We start from the raw sequence: 23095 nt of genomic DNA, 5'->3' as shown, positions 1-23095 counted from the left end.
GTCTTGTCTGGATTTCCAACAAAAGTCTTTTACCCTGGGAGCAAGCGTTACTTCTCTTCTGTGCAGCTGGTTTGCCTTCCCCTCACTGTCTGACCCATGGTACTCCAGCAAGGCTGAATCCCCAAGGAACATCATGTCCCACTGTACTTGAGATTTTTCCCTTCACCATTTATTATTTTTTGGTGAGAGCCCTAGCAAGGGGTGGGAAGATTATTTACAAGCTCCATGTACCTCCTATTCTTCTTGCTAGTCCTGTTTGTACTGCATCTGCTCCAGCTGTCCAAGGAGACCTGGAGAGTTCCAGCCCGGCTGCTCCTGGCTCAGTGACCTTTCCGCATCCCCTGCCCTCCGCAGGCTCCCAAAGACAAGGGCCCCGCTCTGTGGCTACAGCGGACAATTACATGCCCCGAATGCAGGGCGCAAAAGTAGCCTGAAGGAGCCTTTTTTTTTTTCTCTCTCCAAGAAAAGATGGGTTGCTTGCCTGGAGCATTCCTCAAGCTGCTTTACACCTCAGTGCTGCTCAGTTTGATGTGCCAGCGGAACACAGTCCTGTGCTCGCACCACTGCTCCACAAAGCTCCTGGCTCGCTCACAACGCCCAAACTGTCCAAGAAGGGCTTGGCCAAGGTCACTCTCCTGATGCCAGATACAGGTGTTCTCCCAGCTCCTCCCAGCACTGTGCTTTGGAGATAAAAGCAGCATCAACCTCCTGTGTACCCATTTCCAAGGGCAGGTAAGCCCATTAGTGTAATCGTGATAATCACCATGCAGGTGACATCGAGACCCAGGTGAGCTGAACTATTTTTCACTTCTGTTTTCTTTGGTTTAGATCAGTGGGAGCTGATCATCCACTGAAAGTCTGAAAAGGAATGGTGGCTCGTAGGCTATCAATGTATAAAATCTCCAGGTGCTTTCTGAAAATCGGACTGGCTCCTTGGCATAGTTTCACTTCACCTTCTGTCCCTTATAGACAGCAGCAGAGTGGCTGCATTTGTTTGAGCACCAAAATATGCAGTTTTAATACAATAAATGTCTTTAAACAGCTTCAGTTTAAAAAATCAGAAGCAGAAAATCAAACTTTTAAAAAGTATAATCTAATGTATAGCTTTTTGCAAACAAAGTTAGAATTTTTCCTTGTAATTTTTTTTTTTTTTTGCCAAAATATCTATTTTTAAAGAGGAAAGCTATATAATCGAATTGTAAAAAGTGGAGCATTTTATGCCAGCTGTGCTGGCATAATTATTTTTGCCCACAGATTTTTCTAGGTAAGACATTCTACTGTTTTAGGGGACAAAAAATTACTCTATTCAAATATTTCTCTCCTCAATAAAGAAGTATAGGTGTCTGTCAGGGCATTCTTTTGCCACACATATTTACTTATGAAGCTTCACTTCTAACTCTGAATGCTGATCTGGTCATATAGACCTGGTCCCAGAGTACATTTACATCTCTCTTTTTTCGTTTTTGTTACAGAGTATTATTGATTAGCTATAAGATGGAGACCAAGCTTCTAGTTAATGAATTGTGCCCTCATTGTTCCTTCAGCACAGGCATCAGTTTGTCGTTTTTTTTAGAATAATATTAGCCAAAACCCATAAATCATTTGAGTGGCTTTTTCTTGAGCTTGGGCTCAGCAGTTGCTGACAGGTAAGAAATTGGTGTAAAGGACACATTTATGATGGAGATTCCCTGTGTAGTTCATTCAGGGCAAATCCTGCTCCAGTTCCCTGGATGCTCTTCAGAAACTGTTCTTTACATGTCCAGAGAGGGCTTTTTCCAGGATGAGAAATACCTCTATCCTCACATTTAATTTTGCATGGTATTGTAACATTGCTGGAAAACCCATAGGAGTGTGCCCAGTTTCCACAGTAAGAAGTCTGAAGAACAACTCATGCACATTTTCAGTAGTTTCTTTAAAAGAGGAGCTGCTTTGTGGTTTTCAGTTTCCATTCATGCTTTGATGTTAGGTTTTATTCATAAGTTAACTTCTGAGTGAACATGTCACTGTATTTCTGCAGGAATAATTTTCCTTCACTAACTATTCTATATTGGAGAACCTCACAAATACACAATTTCAGATCATGGTCCTATGTTATAATCCTGAAGAAATGCCTAAATTTGCCATTTCAGCCATCACTATGACAACAAGTGCCTGTAGGGGAAAAGGGCAACCCTAATATCTGCTCCTAACAGTGAGTTAAAGGCTGACCTAGATCTGCCAGACAATTCCAGGTGGTCCAGATTTCATGGTGTTTGTTGTAAGAGACTATCAGTCCTACTGATGTCAAGTGAGGGGCAAGTCTGAGCTTCACAGTGGGTAAAATGAGATCCTGTGGTCCCATCCTGCCTAGAAAGGGTACTGAGTACACAGATTCCCTCCCACATTGCCACATTGTCCCTCTTCATCTGCTCTTTCACGGGCTGGTGGCCCAGGGAGGATCTGGAAGGACCATGCCCAGATAAATGTGTACATTGAAAAGGGACCCTGCAGCCCTATGCTACACAAAAAAAAACAACTTTCAGAAAAAAACCTCTTGATAAAAGTTTTAGAAATTTATTACAAAACATTGTAGCTAATTTTGAAAGTAAAGAAGATTATGCTGACAGATTTATAATTGCTTAGATCTACTGAGAATTCAGAACTAAGCATGTTATTTGACCAAAGGCACTTTCTAGTGTCTAACTCATCAGTGTTCATTCAGTGGAAACAGAGCTTGCTGTGATGAAAAAAAATATCAGATACTGTAACTTGAACTTTGGCAAGATCAAAAGTAATTAGTTGGGTACTAGAAATCAGAGTGCTTTCAGCTGAAGTGGAAGAGAAAGCAGCAAAAAAAAAAACCTTCATGATTTTGCATTACAGAAAATTATAATTTTAATGTTGGATTATAATGCTGTAATAAAAGGGTTGTTGCAGAGGGAAAATGAAAGTGGGAAAATCAGGAAGACAGACCGACCTTTGCTCAGCTTGGGTGCTCCTATCCTTTGTCATCTGGATTTGTTCAGTGGTTATCAAAAAAGCAGAACTCTGCTGTTGCTCCCTCCTGCACCCTAGTCCATCTGAGTAGCTGTCCTCTTAAAGCAATCCTGCTGGGATGGTCCTCTGGGATGCTCCTTGGTTTCCTTCCCCAAAGATGGATCCCAGCAGAGGGAAACGTGAAGAGCCAAAACCAAGAAAGTTTTAAGGAGAATAGAATTGGATATATAAATAAATAGGTATACAAATAAATAAACAGAATAAGCAAAAGGAGTTGAAAATTGTCTAGCTAGAACTGAACTGAATTTGCACCTCTTCTGTCTTTTTATCTTAGGAAAAAAAAAAACTTGCTGAAAACAAGAGAAAAAAAATAGTTATGTTTTGAGGCAAACCACCCACCAATTGCTTCCTATTTACAACTAGAAACCCAACATGCAAAATAGAGAAACGGAAGGATAATTAGGAAAATGGATATGATTAAATGTTTGGGGAGCATGGTATCTTCTCTGCCCATGTGTGTTCAGCTGCTGCAGGAAATGTGCCAGAGAGGATGGAGAAACAAAGCCATCTCTGCAGACAAGGAATAATGGGCAGGTGGACTCTGCCTTTGGGATCCATGAGCTCTGAGGGGAATTTGAGCAAGCAGGATCTGCTCCTCCTCTGTTTCCACATACACCCCCTCGAGACAGCCTCAGGGACTGTCCTGGCATCCTCACATGCCCAGAGCCAGTGAGTACCATCCACTGCCCTCCCTCTCCCCAGCAGCCAGGATGCTGTAGGAGCTGCTGGAGAAAGCGTGACTCTTGTGAACGTCTGCACAGTGACCAGCTATAAATGCCTTAGGACAGCTTCGTGGGCACCTGAACTAGTTATCTAACCTTTTCTTGCCTGGAAGGAAAGCAAAAAAAGAGGTTTATATCACTCACTTGTGTCTGAAGATGCTGACTTGTGTTAGACTGGAAATGTCTGCTGCTATGAGGGCTGTGGCTAAGAGAATAAAGAAACAGAAGGAGAATGAGAGTAAGGCAGAGTACAGAAGTGAGGGACTGATTTTGCTGTACATCATCCTCAAAGATCACAGGATTTACAGTGAAGAAACCCAATTGTTCCCCTCAGTCTTTCTACTACTCCATTAAATCTAAAGATAACTTAAAATTTCTATGCTTAAAACAATGCAGCAGCTTGGAAACCAGGGTAGGAAGCATGGTTTTCAGCAGAAAAAAAGATACCTGTCCTGTTTCTGAAAGAAATAATGTGCAGGCACTGGGCAGTGATCCTACTGGAATTAGCCTCCAAGCAGCCAAATCTGCAGCAGAGTCCTGTGCAGATATTTCCAGTCTTCTCTGCTCACTGGAAAACACGTCACAGTTTACTGTAATGAGCTTGATGCATTTCTGTCAAAATTATTTGAATTAAATGAACACCATTATTAGTTGAAATGTTTTTACAACATTTTGGAAACAAGCACTGTTCTCAGATTGTTTTGCACTATATTTAAAGGTGACTCAGACATATCTATTTTAAAATGAAGTATTCAAAGCATGTCTCTAAAGATTAAATGAAACAATCCTGGTTAACCTTTTTAAACAATCCTGTTTAAAAAGTAGATTTGAAATTATTTTTTCAAAAACAGAATAATTTTTTGTGAAGAAAATTTACTTCAAATAGACCTGTGATTAATTTTTTTCAATTATTTCATCAATCAAGGAAAAAAAAAGTCATTTATTTATAAAACCTTAATCAAATTTTCCTTTATGACTAGATCCTAATGCATGTTTGCACACAGACCTCCTGTTGACCTCCTTGGAAGTTACGCATCTAAAGGGAATGCAGAACCAGACTCAGCAGACAAAATTAGTGATTTTCTAATTGCTCTAATTGGTGTTTAATTTTTCCGCTGTTTAGAGACCAAGTTACTGACTTTTAAAGGGAAAAAGAAATATATGCTGGAATGAGAATGTAATCAGACAAGAAAAATAGCTAACATTATATTAGAGCTCCAGAAACAGAGCAATTGGTAAATGTGAATGTTTTCATTTGAGTTACAAATACCACCGATTGCCATTTCCGTTGCTACTTCTACTAATTTGTATTCAGAAAACCACATCTCTGAAAATGTGTAAAACATCTGCTTTGAGAACCTGAGAGTCAGGAGCTGAACTGTGTGCACTGCCATACAGAGACCCTCAGAGTGGTGCAGAGGAAGAGTAGATAATTTCCATTATGGGATAGGTATTGGTGAGTTGTCCACAGGATGGATCTAATCATATTATACATTAATTCAGCTTCCATGGGGGGAAAGACGGGACTCAAAAACATCAGCAATGACCTAAAGTATGTTGGGTTTTATTCAGGTGAAACAGGACAGTGACTTCAGCTGCCTCCCCTTGTACGGAGGTACCTCAGGAAATACCCCATTTTCCTATTTTCTTTGGATTTTCCTAGTTCCTTTGTTTTTCCTGAAATTATTACCTGTCCTATGTACATGATACTTTATGCTAAGCCTAGAAAACCTCTGCAATAAAAACTGCAGTGGAACTGTTGGGTAATTTGACAGCAGTAATACATGGCCTATCCCCTCTCACGTTATCTTTACCAATACTCTTTACTGAGCAGTACTGACTTTCTTAGCATGCAACACAGGCCTTCTGCTGATAATCTGTAACATCTGCTTTAGATCAAAGGGGGAGGGAAAAATATTCCTTGCAAGCAGACTCTGCTCATCTTGGTTGTCTGTAGCAAATTTCAAGTGGAGCTGGTGCATAAAAAAAACCACGGTTGACAAAGGGTATTTTTAGCTACATACCTCTCATCTGGATATCAACATACAGAGGCTCATTTGGGTTTTGAATTTCTATCAGCAATTATTCTCCAAGCATCTCCTGAGTCCTAGAAAATTCAGTGAGCCTACCTGATGAGCATGCAATGGGAGAGTCTCTACAGTTAAATCAGGAAGTGCTGTAAATACCATTTTAGGCAGTATGTTTAATAGGTTAGATCAATTAGTTACAACCTTTAAAGGTGGTGCTGCCACAGTTCTGAGCCCTTTTATCGAAATGCCCTTACCACTGTTACATACTCTATTACCATTCACTGGGACTATTTAATTTCTTCAGTTTGGTATTAATTTGTTTTAAAGATAAGTTGACAGATAGATAGATAGACAGACAGACAGACAGATATCCCAGGGTGGATGCTGCAAATAAAAACTACTCATTGCTGAGTATGCACAGTGAAGGAATTGTAAAGTGAACTTCTAGAAACCTAGGCTTTATGGGATGGGATCACCTCTGAAAGAATTCTTTCTCTTTCTTGCTTGTATTACCCTAAAATATGCATTCTGAAAACATTATTTCAGATACATTTTATTTTCTTTTCATACCCCCCTGTCCCCCCTCCCCCCATCTGAATAGTTAAACCTCTTCACCACCACATCCTGGTTTTCTGGAAATGCCCAAAGATTTTTTGATTTACAGGGTTGAGTTACAGAATTTCAATTAACAAGTCATCTTTATCATTTAGCGATTATTTTGCTGCCCTGCAAAATCCAGTAGTAAAGTCTGGATTAAAAACACTAAAGAAACACTTTCAGTGCAGGTTCTGTGATTTGCCAAGGCTATGATTTCACAAAGCTATGGACCAAAACAAGTTTCCCAGTGATGGTTTTCAGTACCTATGGATGAAGCACAAATTTGCCTGACATCCTGCAAATGTTTGTTGACAATGAGAAATTAGCTCATTCTACTTTCTCTCACTCTCACATACACCTCTATTTTTGTGTGCTTGTGTGTACGCCACCAAACTCCTCAATCCTCCCAGCCACTTCTGTCACTCTTCTCTGAATTCTCCAATCTCTTCTAGGAAGATGCTCAGCATCCGACTCAGTGTTGCGTCTCCTGCAACCCCAGAGTCACAGACAGTATTTGCAGGATTCCTACTTTGAAAGGGGATGTTTCTGCATAAAGAGACCCAAACTGGCCATATCTCATAGTAACCTCACATTTAATAATTTTTTAGCTCCAAATCACCTGTGTGAGTCTGGAATCAATCAGCACCATTGAAAACCTGGGCAGAGGAATGTTGTGCATGGTATAGTCAGAAAACTGGACCCTAGTCCACTCTAAATCCAAATCCCAAACCATCTTTTCTTTTAAGGTTCTTTCATCAGTGCTTTGCCTCCACTGTGCTCATCTTGTTCCATTTCAGCTCACCCTCAGGATTTTTTTGAATGCTCTGTTAACACCTTCATTCAGATCATTAAACAAGCCTGCATGTAATAGCAGTCTCAGCAGTAAGGCACCAAGCTCCAACCCAACACATTAATGTCTATCATTGCCCTTTGTTTACAATTCAGGGAGGTTTTATCCCTGTCAAAGTAACTATCAAGACAATTATCTGAGTAATATTTCATAAATGACTCCATCTAATGCATTACAGAAATGTAATTATATTGGTGTAAAGTGTCAGAGCTGTCAACAGAATTAGGCATGTTACATTCAAAGAAGACCTGCTGCTGTTACGTCCCCTGCTTTTCTTTTTCCTAATTTTGCTTGTTTCAGACAGAGCCAGGGGCCTGGGAACAAGAAAAATGTCTGGGAAGCACATATATGGAGCCATGAGATACTGTGGGGCAGACACAGCTGGGAGAGTTACAGGCTGCTGCACTGGACAGGAAATGTCTATCGCACTGTCCTCAGTGGTTCCTGCTTTCCTTTCACAGATATCAGGGGTTTTCTTTCTCAGAATCCACTCCACTGCATAAAGTGAGATGGGAGCTTATCCTCATCCAAATATAACTGCCAGGATTGTTCCTCCCTTCCAGAGAAACCAAACTGCATCTGATTTTCTCTTCTTGTTCACACACAACTTAGAGCTTCAGTTGCCTTCTGAGAAGTTTCCTGCACCCTGAGGTCAACACCACCAAGAGGCAGTCTCTTCATTGTTCTTCATCCACCTCTTCCTGGTCCAACCCTTAAACCACTGTTGGAAGTCTCTTGCAAACTGTTCCTTTTCTGCCGTGTTCCAGCAGACAGTCCTTGTCTGGAAAGCACATCCCAGTCTGAGAGTGTCATTGAAGCTATTTGGAATTGATGGCTTCTCCCAGACACCATCTCAGCTGGCTCAGGCTCTGCAGGAACTGGCAATGTGGCTGCTCCCAATTAAACCTTACATTTGCTGCATAAATACCACAGTCCCCATATGACCTGAACTGACTGTCTTTTTCATGTTTATATTTTCCGGGAGTCCATGTCTGGTTTGGCAATTAACAGGTCTTTTATTAGATCTCCTTTACTTCCTAAATGCTCCTATTTTCCTTTCTCATTATGGCATAACCTTTTTATAGCCAGATTAAACTCTTGTGCGAAATTTAGTCCCCTCACGAATTTCTGGATGTTTTCCTATGTGGCAGCCTTTTTTCAGGCAGGAAGTGGCCTTCATTAACATGTGTTGTATTTTTCATTTGTCCTTCAATCATTTCCGATTTCTACTAGTTTTGTCTACTTACACCCTTTTCCTTAAAAACCCTAGTCAATTCTTTCTTTTTATTTTGTTCTATTGGTGTAGGTTTTCTTTAATCTCAGTTCTTCTGTTTAGCTCCTTAGTCTCAACCTGAAGATGGGGGTAATGGGGAAGAAGCCCAAATAACATTCCTGAGGTCCAAGAAACCAAGAACATTCCAAGAAACCAAATAACATTCCTGAGATCTCAGCCTAAATCACAAAATCAAACACTTGATAAAAGCACAAGCACCTTCTCATATGAGTTGTTTAACCATGCTCAGACAACATCACTCCTGGCCACTGAAGGCACTTTGCTTCCCAACCAGTGGCATGCAACCTCTGAGCACACACTTCCACTTTTATTCAGAGAGACTATTTGCTGAAATTGCTATCAAGCAGCTGGAAAAAAATGTGACAATCACAGAGAGGCTTTGTTTTCTGCAGAATCACGAATTCAACTTATCTCAGCCCTGCCGAGGTGTTAGAATTATTTGCTACACTAAATTCAGGAGTGACAATAAATACTTCAAGGTATTTTGTCATATCAGAGGCATTTGTCTTACCACAAGGTGTCATGCCCTCTGAGGTGACCAGAGTAGAGCAGCATTGTGTTCTACTTTCCTTTGTTTTAAACACAAAGATTTTGACAGAAGACTACCTAAAAAAGTGATTGCCTTTCTAAAGGAAAAGTTAATAGAGCATCAGATACCACATTTCAAGCCTGACTGCATTATTCAAGGTGGAAAAAAATGCTTCAGTTTTATTTAAACCACTCAAGGTGTTGTTTTCAAATCTGTGGCTTGTCTCAGTTAACAAGTACAGTATCTTCTGCAATGACTTGCAAAGCTACCTCTTAAAGTAGTAGATAATTTTTAATTGAAGCACATTCTATGAGAGAGTAATAAAAGGAAAATCTTCTTGAAGGGTTTTTTGGAACATTTTGCAATCCAGCCTGGGTCTCAGTGTGGATCTGAATCTGAGGCATGAATACATTTGCATAAATGGAAAAGAAATGTGGGAAGGTCATTGAACTTACAGAAATGTTGGGCTTACTGCATGTACTGAAAGCCCTCGCTAAAGCATTACTTTTGCACTCTGTTTCCCTGCTCATCCATTTCAGAAAGCAACAGTTTTTCACAGTGTTGAAGGCCCTTCCAGCTGCAATCAGGCTGTGTAGTCCCCACTTACTGCCTGCTGAGTCCTTGTGTTAGGCATTGGAAATCACTGGCTTTTGGGTGTCAGAGTTAGACCTTACCATGAGATGTACTAGACCAGGATACCTTTGCAATGTATTTCAGTGCAGACATCCTCATCTCAGATTCTGTTCACCAGCACTACTCCTGAAACAGACTTTTGGACTTGTTTATTGTACTTGCAGCCCCAAATGAAATTGCAACAGTGCATAGGGCAATCCCAAAGTATGCTTAATCTAAACAAAATGAGAGGGAAGAAAACCCCCTCCCACAGCTATTTTTCTTCTTTGCAGATAACTGATTAGGTTGTTCAAGTTGGATGTTAAATGTCTTTTCCAAGGTCATATTAGAAGTATATAGCAAACCTTGGATTGGACCTCATTATCTTGAATCCAGGATTGCTCTCCTTTGAATATTCTTTTAGAGCATAGATGTTCTTTGTGTCTCTAAGCCTCTGTCTAGAGGCCCTCTAACCACTGTCCCCACAGCAAACAAAAGCCACATACACTCAGTGTTAAGTAGCCATCTCTTTTACACGCCACCTGATAAAATGTGAAAAAAAACTTTATTTTTTCAAGCTGTGCAACTGTGCATCAAAATGACTTTCAAGTATTTCCATTTTCATTATGTCAGGGTAGGGTTCTTTTTCTTTGGTTGGCTTTGGGGTTTGGGCTTGTGGGGTTTTTTGTTACTAACTGCTAGTTAAGGGTAAGCATCTCCTACTGAAGATGAGACAAATTGGCAGTAAGGGAGCCCAGACTGACCAGCTCAGATTGCCACTGCAGAGGTTTACCCTGGGGCAGGTGACTTCCACAAACCTCTGCTCTCTGAAGGCCTCACTTGCAAAACTATCACAGAGCAGATGTAGTGCATAAGCTTTGCATCTCCCTTCTTTGCACAAATTAAGCCCTACCAAACAGGGATCAAAGACCTTTTTTTTTTTCTTTGTGCAATAGCTGCAAACAGCAGTACAGGGAAAAAAAAAAAGTTTTTTTTTAAACACTCTACTTTGTTTAAACACTCTCTTTTGGTTTGTTTGGTTTTTTTAAACTCACAGTGCAGCTAGTGCAGCTTCTTCATCAGTGTGTGATGAAGTGAGTTCCACCCACTTTATACAAAATTAGCCACCAGATAGTTGAAAAGCTTCTTTAGCAAAGAGAAATGGAAAGATTTTTCTAGTGTTATCATCCACTGTCCAAATAATGAAGCAGGGGAAAACTGTCCAGCTCTCATAATTTAAGCCAAATAAGGATTAAAGCAATGTATTGATTTACTAATGACATATAACTCACCTGCAGTACATTCCAAATCAATAACAACAATACCATTATTGGTATAAATAAACCAGAGATAAACCATGTCTCCTATAGGCTAAGAAAGGTTCCTTTCACAAGCCCCTTTATATGCACCTTCAGTTAGGGTCCCCACTTCTTGTGCCTCATCCAGCCATGGCACGTGTTGAGCACCAGCTCCATGAGGAATTCCATAAGGATGATGATCTGTTTGAGGTAAGTGGTGGTAGCAATGCTGACAGGGCAGATTCTGGCAGTGTCAAACCAGGTTTGACTACTGATGGTTACCCTTCAAGGTATTTCCCCCAACCCAATTTTCAGCTTCTTTTATATTCCTTTTCAGGCTGACTTCTCCCTTGTTTCAAAGCTCTCTTCAAAGTCCTCTGGCTATTGTTTAACCCATTGATTGTAGCTCTTCCTCTTTAATAGCATTGGATTGGGGCTTATGGTTGTCTTCAGGCCATTTGCCAAGCATGGGCTGTGCAAACACCTACACAGTTAGTTTGAAAAGTGCTGTGAATATTAATCTCTTCCCTGGTAATTTTTTATTGTTTAATGTAGTTTACAATTTAATTGGTATCTTGGGGAACGCTTGAAACTCTGCACTTAGCTGCACATTTGTTTCTCATTTAAGTAAAATTAATGGCAGCCATTGAATTAAAGGTTGCTTTTGTCATTTCTGCTAATTATACAAAGATAAACACCTGTGGCCAAGCCCAGCACATCGAGTTGCTAAACTGTAAGACGTTAGGCACAGATGCCTACTACCATCCATCAGCTTGGCTGCACCCTAGGGGACTGCACAAAGAGTGGGGAGCTGCGGAATCTTTTGCTTCCACACTTGCCCTTGTTTCCAATGTACATCAAGCACAGAGCAAGTGCAGGTTGTCAAAATCTACTGAAATCTCTTCAGCAGCATGAACAGTCATTTACAGCAGTGGAAGGCTGTGTTCCAACTTCAGGGAAGCATCAGCTACACTTTGCCTTTATAAAACTATGTTTTCATGATTCCTATCAGAAACCTGTGACTCTAGAAGTAGCTCATGCCATGGGAGTGTTGTACTCTCCTACCTCGTGATCCTCTGCCCTCCTAAGCTGGGCTTTGAGCTCCTTTTTACCCCTACATGAACTAAGATCAGGATGCTTTCCTTTTTGCTGGCTGGCTTCTGAAACTTGTGCAGATTTTGTCTCCTAGTTCTGTCCTGTTGGCTTCATGGCCCATGCTGGGAAACCAGCAGAGACTACTCAAGCCACCTGAAGTTCATCTGCAGAGCTCCATTGTGGGACAGGTCTGAACCCAAGGAGAGTGCACAGGCAATATTATGAATATTTTCATAGGTACTTGTACAGTATAGCTATGGCACAGTGGAGCAAACACTGGCTTGCCTTGGTAACCAGGCTGCTGCAGGTAGGAAGGACAGCAAAGAGAGATAGAAAGAGTCCAGGAGGGAGGAAAAAAAGAAACAGAGATAAAACAATTAGCTATTGTCTGCAAAATGGGAGTATCAAAGCTCCAAACCAAGTTAAATAATGGTGTAACCAAGACTGAAAGCTTGCTCCCCAAGGTTATTAAAGAGTTATACATTTTCCTGAAGAAATCAAAAGAGGTGACTTGCCAGCAACTAGTTGCAGGAAGACTAGCAGAGGCACTGACAAAATATGTTGTATGATGACTTGCTTGGGTAAGTCTTGAGGAACCTAAATTTTAAAATAAAATAACTGAGTTGGGAAGGAAGGAAAAGGATAAAGGCTCTGCTTGTTTCAATATTGTTCTCTCTGCTTGTTATATTTCTATGAATAAATAAATCACAGTAGTCTGGGAAGCTGTTGTGCTGGATTGTTTTCATACCAAAAACCTGGAGGGTGGCAAATTCGTGTGATGACAATTTTGAAAAAGACTCTGGAGGAGATTTGAGGAACTCTAGGTCTGTAATCCTGATGCTTCTGCTAGGCAAATTAAATGAAAGTATAATGAAGATTAGAATTAGTGGACACTTGAATAAAAGTTATCTAATTGAGCAGAATAATCAAGGTTTTTAGGAGGAGAAATATTGCCTTATGAACAAGGTCTTTAAATGATTGAACAAGAGTATGGATGGAGATTATCAAGGTCATTCTAACTGCTCAGATTTCCAAAAGACTTGACTAAGCCCATTGCCAAAGATCATTTAGGGAACAACACAACAACAGAGCAAGGAGGACAGTACTTTTATGGATGAGTAAATGGCAAAGAGATAGAAAACTAAACAGAGCAATTGTTTGCTTTTCAGACTGGAGGGAGATATTTTGGTATTTGACATAAAAAGGGAAAGAGCTGGAAGAGTAGGTGGGTAATAGGTTGGTGTGATACTTCTGATGAAACTAAGTTACTTAGGGTTTAAGGATGAAGTCAATAATGAACAAAGATGGACATCCTGTAATGTTATGTTATGTAAATTAATAAAGAAATGAAGCACCATGATTAAGAGAGTACCCTCACTAAAACAAGGCTCTTGCACAATAAAATGTTACATTGGACACTTAGAGATTAATTTTACAGTGTGATTTGAAAATGGAAGACATTTAAAATGGCATTCTGAGGTTCCACATTTGTTATAGCTTAATTACTTTCAGATCAAACACATTGCTTCTGTCAGTAGAGATGTACTCTGCTAGCCCTGGAAATTCTGCCTGCTTTCTAAAACTCAGACTAGATTATCTTCTCATTATGTCTGCTTTGATGCCTATGGAAAATCAAGCTGTGAATTCACTCAAGATTCATCAGCACTAAGATCCCCCAGCTGTGCTTTTCTAAAATTTGTGTACAACTCCATGACCCCAGGTTCAGTGATCACAGTGATGAGAATGCCCTAGAGGGATTCAACACATTCAGTGTTATTGATATTATGTAAACAAGGTGCTTGAAGAACTGAAACACATAAAAGAGTATTTCTGCCACAAAATAGGCAGATCTGACAGTATGCTCACAGGAATGATCTGTGTGTAAGAAGATGGCATTTTTACATATCTGCTTTACAGAGCATGACTGCACAATAATTATTTTTGACAATACATCGGACTAATGCACTCTGATATATTCTGTAAAATTAATGAAGCCATAGCAATGGCGGGTAGAGCAACAGCATTTGCTGTTAAATCTTCAGTGATTAGTTAATTATAGAATTAAGAACTATAGAATTATAGAATTAAGGAATTTTTCCATTCTCCTGCTAGTACAGACAAACTCTTATAGGCTTTGGGGAAAAATTATTTTGGACCTAATGAATCATAATTTTTAAAAATAGAATAAAACTAACTAGTTACTAGAGTTCCTTTGTAATACAAGATGGCAGATCTTTTATAGAAAGAGACAAATGATTCTGTTTAAAGAATCAATATGTGTACACCTGCTAAAGTGATTTGTTTACTGTAAGCAGTTTCTTTAAATGCCAGCTGTTTTCAGTGTGATGGTAGTCACAAAGGATGCACAGTCATTTTAGCTCCTTCACAGAACCTTAAGAACATTTATTCTAACTGGTTTTTAACCCAAGAATGAGCTGTCTGATGAGAAAGCATGTTTTGCTCACATTTGTAATTTTAAATGTGGGGATAAACCAAATTGCATATTCCTTTTTGCTGGATGCCTTCAATTCAAGACACAATGTTCATTTTGTCTTCCTGAATAAATAAATCTCTTTCTAAATCCAGGAGCACCTAAATTTTGCCTTCAAAGTCCCTAGGGATTTTCTTAAGGGACAATTATTTCTAAAACTACAGGAATGTAAATGCTGTATTGTGTCACTGAGAACCAAAACTGAGATCTATCCAGAGTGCTGGACAGTTGAAACACTAAGGGGATGGCTCAGCATCTTGGCAGATTGTAGGTTCATACTCTGTCAGACTACTTTCCTAAGCTTGTTAACCCTGTGCTAGTTCACACAAAAAGACATAAAACCCACGTACAATGCTGACATACCATCAATGTGTGCTAGTGGTAGCACCACTTTGAATTTGGTATTTGGCACTAATAGAAGATAAGTCATCCTAATACCTTCAGCACAGGCTGGTGAGCCAGGAATTCTTTATTTCTCTTGCAGTGTTGCTGTTCTCTACATCCCTGCACAATTCTGCAACTTCATGTGATTAGGCTAACTTGATGTGTGACTTGACACAGGCTCACTGAGAGCAGAGGACTAGAAAGGAACTTGTTCCCTCTAATACTCTGCATACTATTCACTGCTCTTTCACAATAGATTAATGCTTTTCAGAGAAAGATAAACCCAAACTGAAGATGTCTCAGTCCTCATACACAAAATTATTGAGAATTAAACCAATTTGTCCTGTTGAAATGCAGGTTTTGCTCATTACAGAGATTAGAGACAAAAAGTGCATCCATTTCAGGTTTTAAATTAATCTTCTCACTGATTTAAAAATGTTAAATGGTCTTGAGGCATCCATGGTGCGAATGTACCTAGAATGAAAAAAAGGTTAGATTCTTTCAGAGTAGGTTTGCATCCAGTTCACAAGATGTAAGTTTGTTTAGTCATCAAAATCCAAAATAAGTGTCATGGAGAGCTTCATTCCTCACTGACTGCTAAGCAAATGTGGCATAAATCCCTTCTTGGGCAAACAGATGAATAAACATTTGAATGTGACGATCAGTAGCTGGCCATTTTTACAAAGTTTAAATGACATGGTTTGGTTTCAAAGTGACAGCCATCAGAGGAGACAAATGCTTTTTGTCTCTACAAAACCTCATAGCATCGTCTCTTCCCACTCTATCACTCTGAGGAAAAAAAAGTACAAACCCAAAACACAAAAACACCTACTTCAAATCTAGATCTACAGTACACTGTGGTCACTGCAGTAATTGTGGTTCATTCCCAAACACACTACAGGCAGTATAGACAAAAAGGATAACAAGGATGTTACTGCCTCCTGCTATTATTCCTCAGTTGAGGAAATGAAGGATTAATCCTAGACCACCAAAGTTGATTAATCATTAATTCAGTGGAAGTGTGGGACTAATTATCTCTGAGGATTGGAGCCAAAGTGGTTTGCTAAAGGTCATCAGGAAGTCTTTGACCAGTCTGTGCAGAAAAGAAACTAGGAATATGATAAATATGCATCCAAAAATGCAACTAAACACCATCTCTTATTTCTGTTTACAGCATTTAAGCATCCTGAGGAGACCACTTCAATGATAACCTCTCTGATACTTTGAATGCAGCAACACAAACAACTGGCAGGCGACACAAGCTGTGGCTTTGCAACTGCAATGACTGTTCTTTAAATTGTGGTCAAGTGTCAAGTGGTTTTGTATCTTCATGAGTACAGGCTAAGCTACCTCATGTTGGCTGTGGGTTGAAATCATTCTGACAACTCTCACATCAGAATAGCAGCTGTGGTATAAACTTACCTTGCAGTAACTTGTTCATGCAGCCAGTCATTCCTTCTGCTAACTTCCAGGGATTAGCAGAAGATGCCCCATGGGTGAAAAGGGTACACCTCTTTTTATTTTATCCTATTTTTTGTGATAAAGTATAGGAAAATATTTTTATGGTTTTTTTTTTTTTTTTTGCTTGTCTAGTTTTGAATATAAAATAGGTGTAGTGTAATTCTCTGACAGCAGTTCTGTCATTGCTAAGCTGATTAGAAATTCAGGGGCAGCACAGCTGAGCTGTAGTATAAGCTATCAGTAAAAATCAGCACTGGGAATTACTGTGTACTTCTGAAGAACAAAATCAATTTCAAATCAGAATGAGAGATGCGGGACAGTCAAAGAAGCCTGGAAGGTGACTGTGGAGTGTTATCAGTTAAATGGATTTTATAAAATATCAATTTTTCAAAGCTTTACTCATTCACATGATATAAGACCAGGCCCTCAGGGATTCTGCATCTCATCAGGAGCAAAACATGGCGGCAAAGAGAGAGCTGGGCCATAAATTGTTCCTGATGGCTTGGTTTCTTGTAAGCCTGCAGCAGTGTAATCACTGAACTTTTCAGAGTACTTGATCACACAGCTGGCACATCCTAAAAGAGGGTTCCAATAAAATGCCTCTGACATGCATTATCAGGCAGCACAGAAAACTGCTGTACAAACAGAACCCTTGGCATGAATCAAAGCTTTGACAGTTCGATTCAGATGATGAGAAACTTCATGAAATTTTTTCTCTCTCCTCACTGTTGCCTGACATCATTGTCACGATTTGGGTCTGGATGCGGGCTTTGTGCTGCTCTGTGAGTGTGTGACCTGCCAGGGAACACACCAGCAGCTCTGCTACAGAAGCAACCCTGATGGCTCCATTCACTGAGTAGCTCTGGGCGATCCTTTGACAGCACATCGTGGTGTGGCAATGGCAGACAAGCAGAAAGCTGAGCACAAACTCTCTGCATCCATTTATTTGTTGTAGAACAGGGAATCCAGTAACTGCTGCTTTCTCCTTATCTTCATTTGCCTCTGAAATGGACTGTTGTTACTATGTTACTTCTATTTAATCCTTACCATGATCTTGGCCATCTCCCTGGGCCATCATTATGCCTCTTAATAAGAAAGTGTGGTCTTACAGAAGTAGCTAGGTCATCAGGCATTAATGATACAACAAAATAACTGCACATTTATACAGACTTCTTTTTTGAGCTACTTCTTTCCTAATTTAGAAGAACTAGCTATGTTTGCAAGCAGAAATGAAAGACTCCTAATAAATCTATTATTTTCTTTGTTCATATAGCTAGTACACACAGCAAGAAAAGAAGTCTAGGGCTGAGGCAATTCCATCTCCAAATAGATCACTAAAAACCCTTGAAATTCTCCATGGCATCACATTCAAAATATTTTGGATCATGCACTTGTTTGTTCATGCAAGGCTACTAAAAACCCTTGAAATCCTCCATGGCATCACTTCTAAAAATATCTTGGATCATGTGCTTGCTTGTATTTGAATCTAAAGACGAATGATCTTGCAACTTATCATAGAATACTTTGGGTTGGAAGTGGCCTTTAAGATTATTCAGTTCCAAACCCCCTGCCTTGGGAAGGGACACCTTCCACTAGATCAGGTTGCTCCAAGTCCACACCTTCTCTGGGCAACTCGTTCCAGTGCCTCTTCCCTCTCAGAGGACAGATTTTCTTCTTAATATCTAATCTAAATCTCTCCTCTTTTATTTTAAAGTCATTCCCTCTTGTCCTATCACAAGGGTCATCCCAAAGCCCCAACTCCAGCAGCAACCTGATCTACAGTTCCCTATATCTGTTATCCCACCAATTCCACAGGACCCTGCACTTGAGCATGTTTGCTGGCCCTCCTCTGGGGACACAGAGGTGCAGGTTTTTATGTGAATCCCCAGACAGTAAAAGCTGCCATACCAGAATTCAGCAGTGACTTACAAAGATCACTTTACATAATACACAAAGTATGCTGTGGGGCGTGGGGAACTAAAGGTTAGGGTTCCTGTTCACAGGGTAACTTCTGGTTTTACCTAAGGACTCTGTAAGCTGGTGATCACTTCAGAGAAGGGAACCCAGGCCTTCTTTACCTTATAAACTTCTCAGCTGTGAGACTTTGGGTGTCTTCAAGGATTCATCTCTTGAACCCATTGTGCTGGCCTTCCTGGCAGCTTAGGGGCTTCACCTGGAGGGAGGAGCAGTGACCCTGACCCTCTCACAGACACAGCACTAAGGCCAATGCACTGTTGGAAGGAAGGGTAGATGACTTGCCTCCTCTGAGATCAAGGAAGGTGTTCAAACTAATTTGCACACTTTCTGGATGATTTAGACTCATAGAAGAGGTGAACTCTGCTCTGTGAAGTACTTGTATGTAGCACTCAAGTTGATGGAGGCACTTAATCTGGGTTCCTATCTCTAATGGTGGAAAACGACTGGAGTTTAACCAATCTTTCCTCATACACCAACTCCTGTGTTTTGTAGATTGCTCTATTGAAATTACCCAGAAGATGCCTATGCTTCATGCAGAAAACAGATTGAAGTGCTGGATGCTCTCCTGCATTTGCGTTCCACTGCATCACTCTAACAATGGTGTTAGCAGATTCTGCATTGCTTCATGAACTCCATGCCTTAACTCGTCACACCATCTGCCTTGGCTCCTAATTTACATGTTCTGACTCCTTTGCTGAGACTAGAGGTCTAATTCTTGTTATAGTACCTGTCTGGGAGGCATATCAGCAGGTCTTGTGGATCTTTCTCAAATTAACTTAAACCGAGAAGTCTCATCAACTTCAGTCACAGCACTAATCAACTTCAGTCCAAACTCCCTGTAGTAGTTAGATTCCTAATTTCCAGAAATCTAAATATAAGACAGATATATAACTGCTACTGGGACCTGTATCACAGGGTTCTTCAAAATCCCTGTTCCCCAGCTTTTGAATACATTACCAATATTATGATCCCATTATGAGATCTTACTTTCTCACCCTCAGTCACCTCTCCTGAGGTTGGTGCCAGCTGCATCTGCAAGAGAATTATGAGTCAATCATGAGTCATAACAAACCAAATGCTGTGAACAATTAATTCCAACTTACAGTTTTAGAGATGCTGATCCTGTTAGGGTTGCAGTGACTTATGAGTAATTGCAATTCTTGGGATACATGTTTTCTGAATTGACACAGTCAGATCACAAAATCACAGAATCACAGAATTGTCAAGATTGGAAGAGACATTCAAGATCATCTGAGTCCAACAGTCACCCTAACACCATCATAATAACCCCTAAACCAGATCTCCAAGTGCCCCATCCAGACACATCTGCAATTCTTCCAGAGACAATGACTCTACCACCTCCCTGGTCAACTTATTCCAATGCCTACCCACTCTTTCAGTGGGAAAAAATAATTCTAATATCTAATATGAACCTCCTCTGGTACAACTTAAGGCCATTTTCTCTCATCCTTTCAGTTGATGGCAGAGCCTTACCAGCATAGGCCATTCAGAAATATGTACAGATCTACATTCTAATGCAGGAAAATCAGGTGCTACAAGCCAAACAGGAATCTGCAGCTTATAGTACGCACTTGTAGTTCCAATACCAGCAGTTGAACACAGAATGGTTATTCTAGAAATTTTGCATGTTCTGCTATTTCTTACAAATGGCTCTTAGAGACTTGAGGCTCACCTATGCTTTAGACACTGCTAATCCTTGCTGTAACTGATGATAACAGGTCAATGATATAGGACGGTGTTTGTACAGAAATGCTCTTTTGGATGCCAGTATTATTTGCCATGTAGTTCTGGAGAAACAGAATGGCTTGTGTTGGAAAGGACTTTAAACATCACTTAGTTCCACCCCTCTCCCCATGGGCAGGGAAGCCACTCACTAGATCAGGTTGCTCAAGGCCTGATCCAGCCTGATCTTGAACACTTACAGGTTTGGGCCATCCACAACCTCGCTGAGCAACCTGTTCTAGTGCCTCACTTTCCTAACAGTAAAGAATTTCTTCCTAACATCTAATGTAAATGTCTTCTCTTTTACTTTAAAAATGTTCCCCCTTGTCCTATCAATCTGCCTGTGTAAAAAGTCACATTTCTCTCCTTTATAGGCTCCCTTTAGGTACTGGAAGGCTGTGATAAGGTCTCCCCAGAGCCTTCTTCAGGCTAAACAGGCAAAACTCTCTCAGACTACTATGCTTAAAGTTTTTCAGGTGAGACAACACCGACCATAAACGAAAATCTTTTGCTTGCTGTGGACACAGTTGGACCTGACTTCACTCAAGATCCTCAAGTCTTAAGGTACCTCATGTGGAATGTGACATTTGGGGAGGGGGTTGCCCCACCTCACTTTGAAGCTTTGTCTTTGAAGATCTCTGTAGACTTCCTGTAACAAAGATAACCTCTTCAAATTGTTTTAGTGGAAGAAAATCTTCTCATACTACAGCTGACAAACACAATAGACTTCAAGACCAAAAGAAAACAGAGGTCCCATTTTCCTCTTCTAAAACCTTTCTATATTAGATATGGCATGAAAAAACTACGACCCCTGTCAGGTCCACTTGTCCATCTTTTATTCCAAAACATTTCACAGACTGATTAATAGATAGAGATGAAATGTGTTTCTGATAGCAAGAAGAGCAATCTGCAAAAAGGGATGGCCAAGCATTAAAATTCTATGACAATGCATCCAGCATCTGCTACTGAAATGATGCCATGCATTCCTTATTGCATATAAAAATAGGAATGGCCTACTGCTTCAGTACTTTGTTGGTGTTTGGTTCTTGAAGGTATTTGTCTCAGAAATCTGTTACAAACAGTATCCTGAGGTCTTTTCTCTGATTCTATGAACTATGAGAAAAGATGGTCGCATACTGCTATTTCCATTTTCCTCTTGTTTTACCACTGAATTTTTCCAAATCAGTTCTTCATGGGAAGATCAAGTCCAAGACTTATGTGGAGTTATGCCAACAGAGAATTTGGCCCCAGGTTTCTTTTTGTGTATGATGAATTGACAGTTTTGTACCTGTAGCCAAAGGGAGCAGATGGAAGAAATTATAGTGACAATTTCGTTCTAGTTGTAAGCTTCAAAAACTGAAAAATATTGCAAGGAAGTTTTTCCATCATAAGATTTTATGTATCAGATGGAGGTATTAAGAAGCTAAAAGTGTCCATTTTAGCACAATTTCCCAGTACCACTTTCATAACAGCTCGTGCATTAGTTGTTTTGTTATTCCTATTCCTCTCCAGCTTCTGAAAAAAAAAAGAAAGAAAAAAAAAAGAGTACTGACATTCTGTTATATTTTTTTAACTACAGTGAACTCCATTGATTACTCTGATTGTGGCTAATGCAGGACCCCTGGGATTCAATCAAGTCTCCCGCTGTGGATCTGGAGCTGTGGACTCAAGCCTAGTTTACAGACACAAGTCTGGAGCCAATTCCTTGATGATCCAGCTGTAAATGGATATGGAAGCATGGCCAGGCAGGCTGCAAGCTGCTGTCTACAAAACCCACAATCCCCTTTCCAAACCAACACAGCAGCCTTTTCAAGACACTTGTCTCATAAACCTCATATTCACTAGGATATTTAGCTATTACTCTGAATGAATTCTCCTAGAAATGTTACTATGAAAGAGTCAGCTTAAAAAGAAACTGTAGTATGATCAAGAAAAATATTTTCCTTATGTTATTTAAGGATATGAAATTGGCCAGAAGAGTCAGAAGGATCCAACTAGCCCAGGATTCAGCCTTACAAAGGTGTTACTGTACTGTTTGTCACAGGTAGCACATGTGGCACATCTGGCCTCAGTGTAGCTTTGTTCCTCTTAGCAATAACTGTCCTTTTCCCAGAACATGGATCTTAAGAAATTGCCAATATCCAACAACTGATAATAAGACTGGTGCTTCTGGAAATCACAGAATCCGAATACAAGGGCAGTGACAGACAAGGTCCTAGGAAACCCCAGCACCTCACTTCTTTATTCCCTTTTCTCTCATTCACTGACAAAAGCACCATCCAGTGGAGTGGAGCAACATTTTAGTCAATCCTGTGCCTGTCACAGCAGCCAAACTTCAAAGGTGCCAGGAACAGATGGTAATATCCCCTAGTTATGGGATGTTTGGTGAAACATTTTATAGAGCAGATTGTGGCACTGAATTCAGTAAGGCTAGTTTTCTCTTGAGAGGAAAAAAAAAAGGAAGAAAAGGAAGAAAACAACAACAATCCCCAGGAGAACAGCGGTTAGCATACTTGATGAAGCAATAAGAACACTACACTCACAGTAGTGCTTCCTCCAAATGTTCTCATGGCAATCATCCAGCAAATAATCAGTTGAAGACTTCCTGAGCCAGAGATATTGTCACTATGTTTATTAGAACTGTATTATGCAATTGTTTAATGCAATTGTGGTGTACACAATGGATATCTTAAACATAGGTTGTATACCATTATGTACAGTACCACTGCACATAACACAACAGGTTTGCATTTTACTTTGGCTGAAGTTATCTTTCATGAAATTGTCCAGTCACTCTTTGAATTATGTAAACTTGTAGCAACCACAACTTTCTGCAGGGAAACTTTTCACAGCTTGATTGAATATTGTATAAAAATTCACTTCTTTTGTTTGCTTTTATCTAGTCATCTGCTTATTTCATTTGAAGGTCTCTTGCTTTTGTATTGGATGAAACAGGTTATAACAAAAATTTGTAAT

The 23095-nt window shown here is 40.0% G+C and overlaps 1 protein-coding gene across 1 annotated transcript in view; it reads left to right on the top strand.

The window, feature by feature from the left end:
* The first annotated feature begins 11118 nt into the window (after positions 1–11118).
* Positions 11119–23095, top strand: part of RFXAP (regulatory factor X associated protein) — a 33831-nt gene continuing 21854 nt past the window's right edge. Inside the window, exon 1 of the mRNA XM_036380645.2 lies at positions 11119–11230. Coding sequence (XP_036236538.1) covers positions 11119–11230 — 112 coding nt within the window. The remainder of the gene's footprint in view (positions 11231–23095) is intronic.

Source organism: Molothrus ater, chromosome 2 (assembly GCF_012460135.2).
Source record: "Molothrus ater isolate BHLD 08-10-18 breed brown headed cowbird chromosome 2, BPBGC_Mater_1.1, whole genome shotgun sequence".
NCBI lineage: Eukaryota > Metazoa > Chordata > Aves > Passeriformes > Icteridae > Molothrus > Molothrus ater.
The sequence above is the reverse complement of the archived record's forward strand: the minus strand, read 5'-3'. Positions and strand labels throughout refer to the sequence as shown.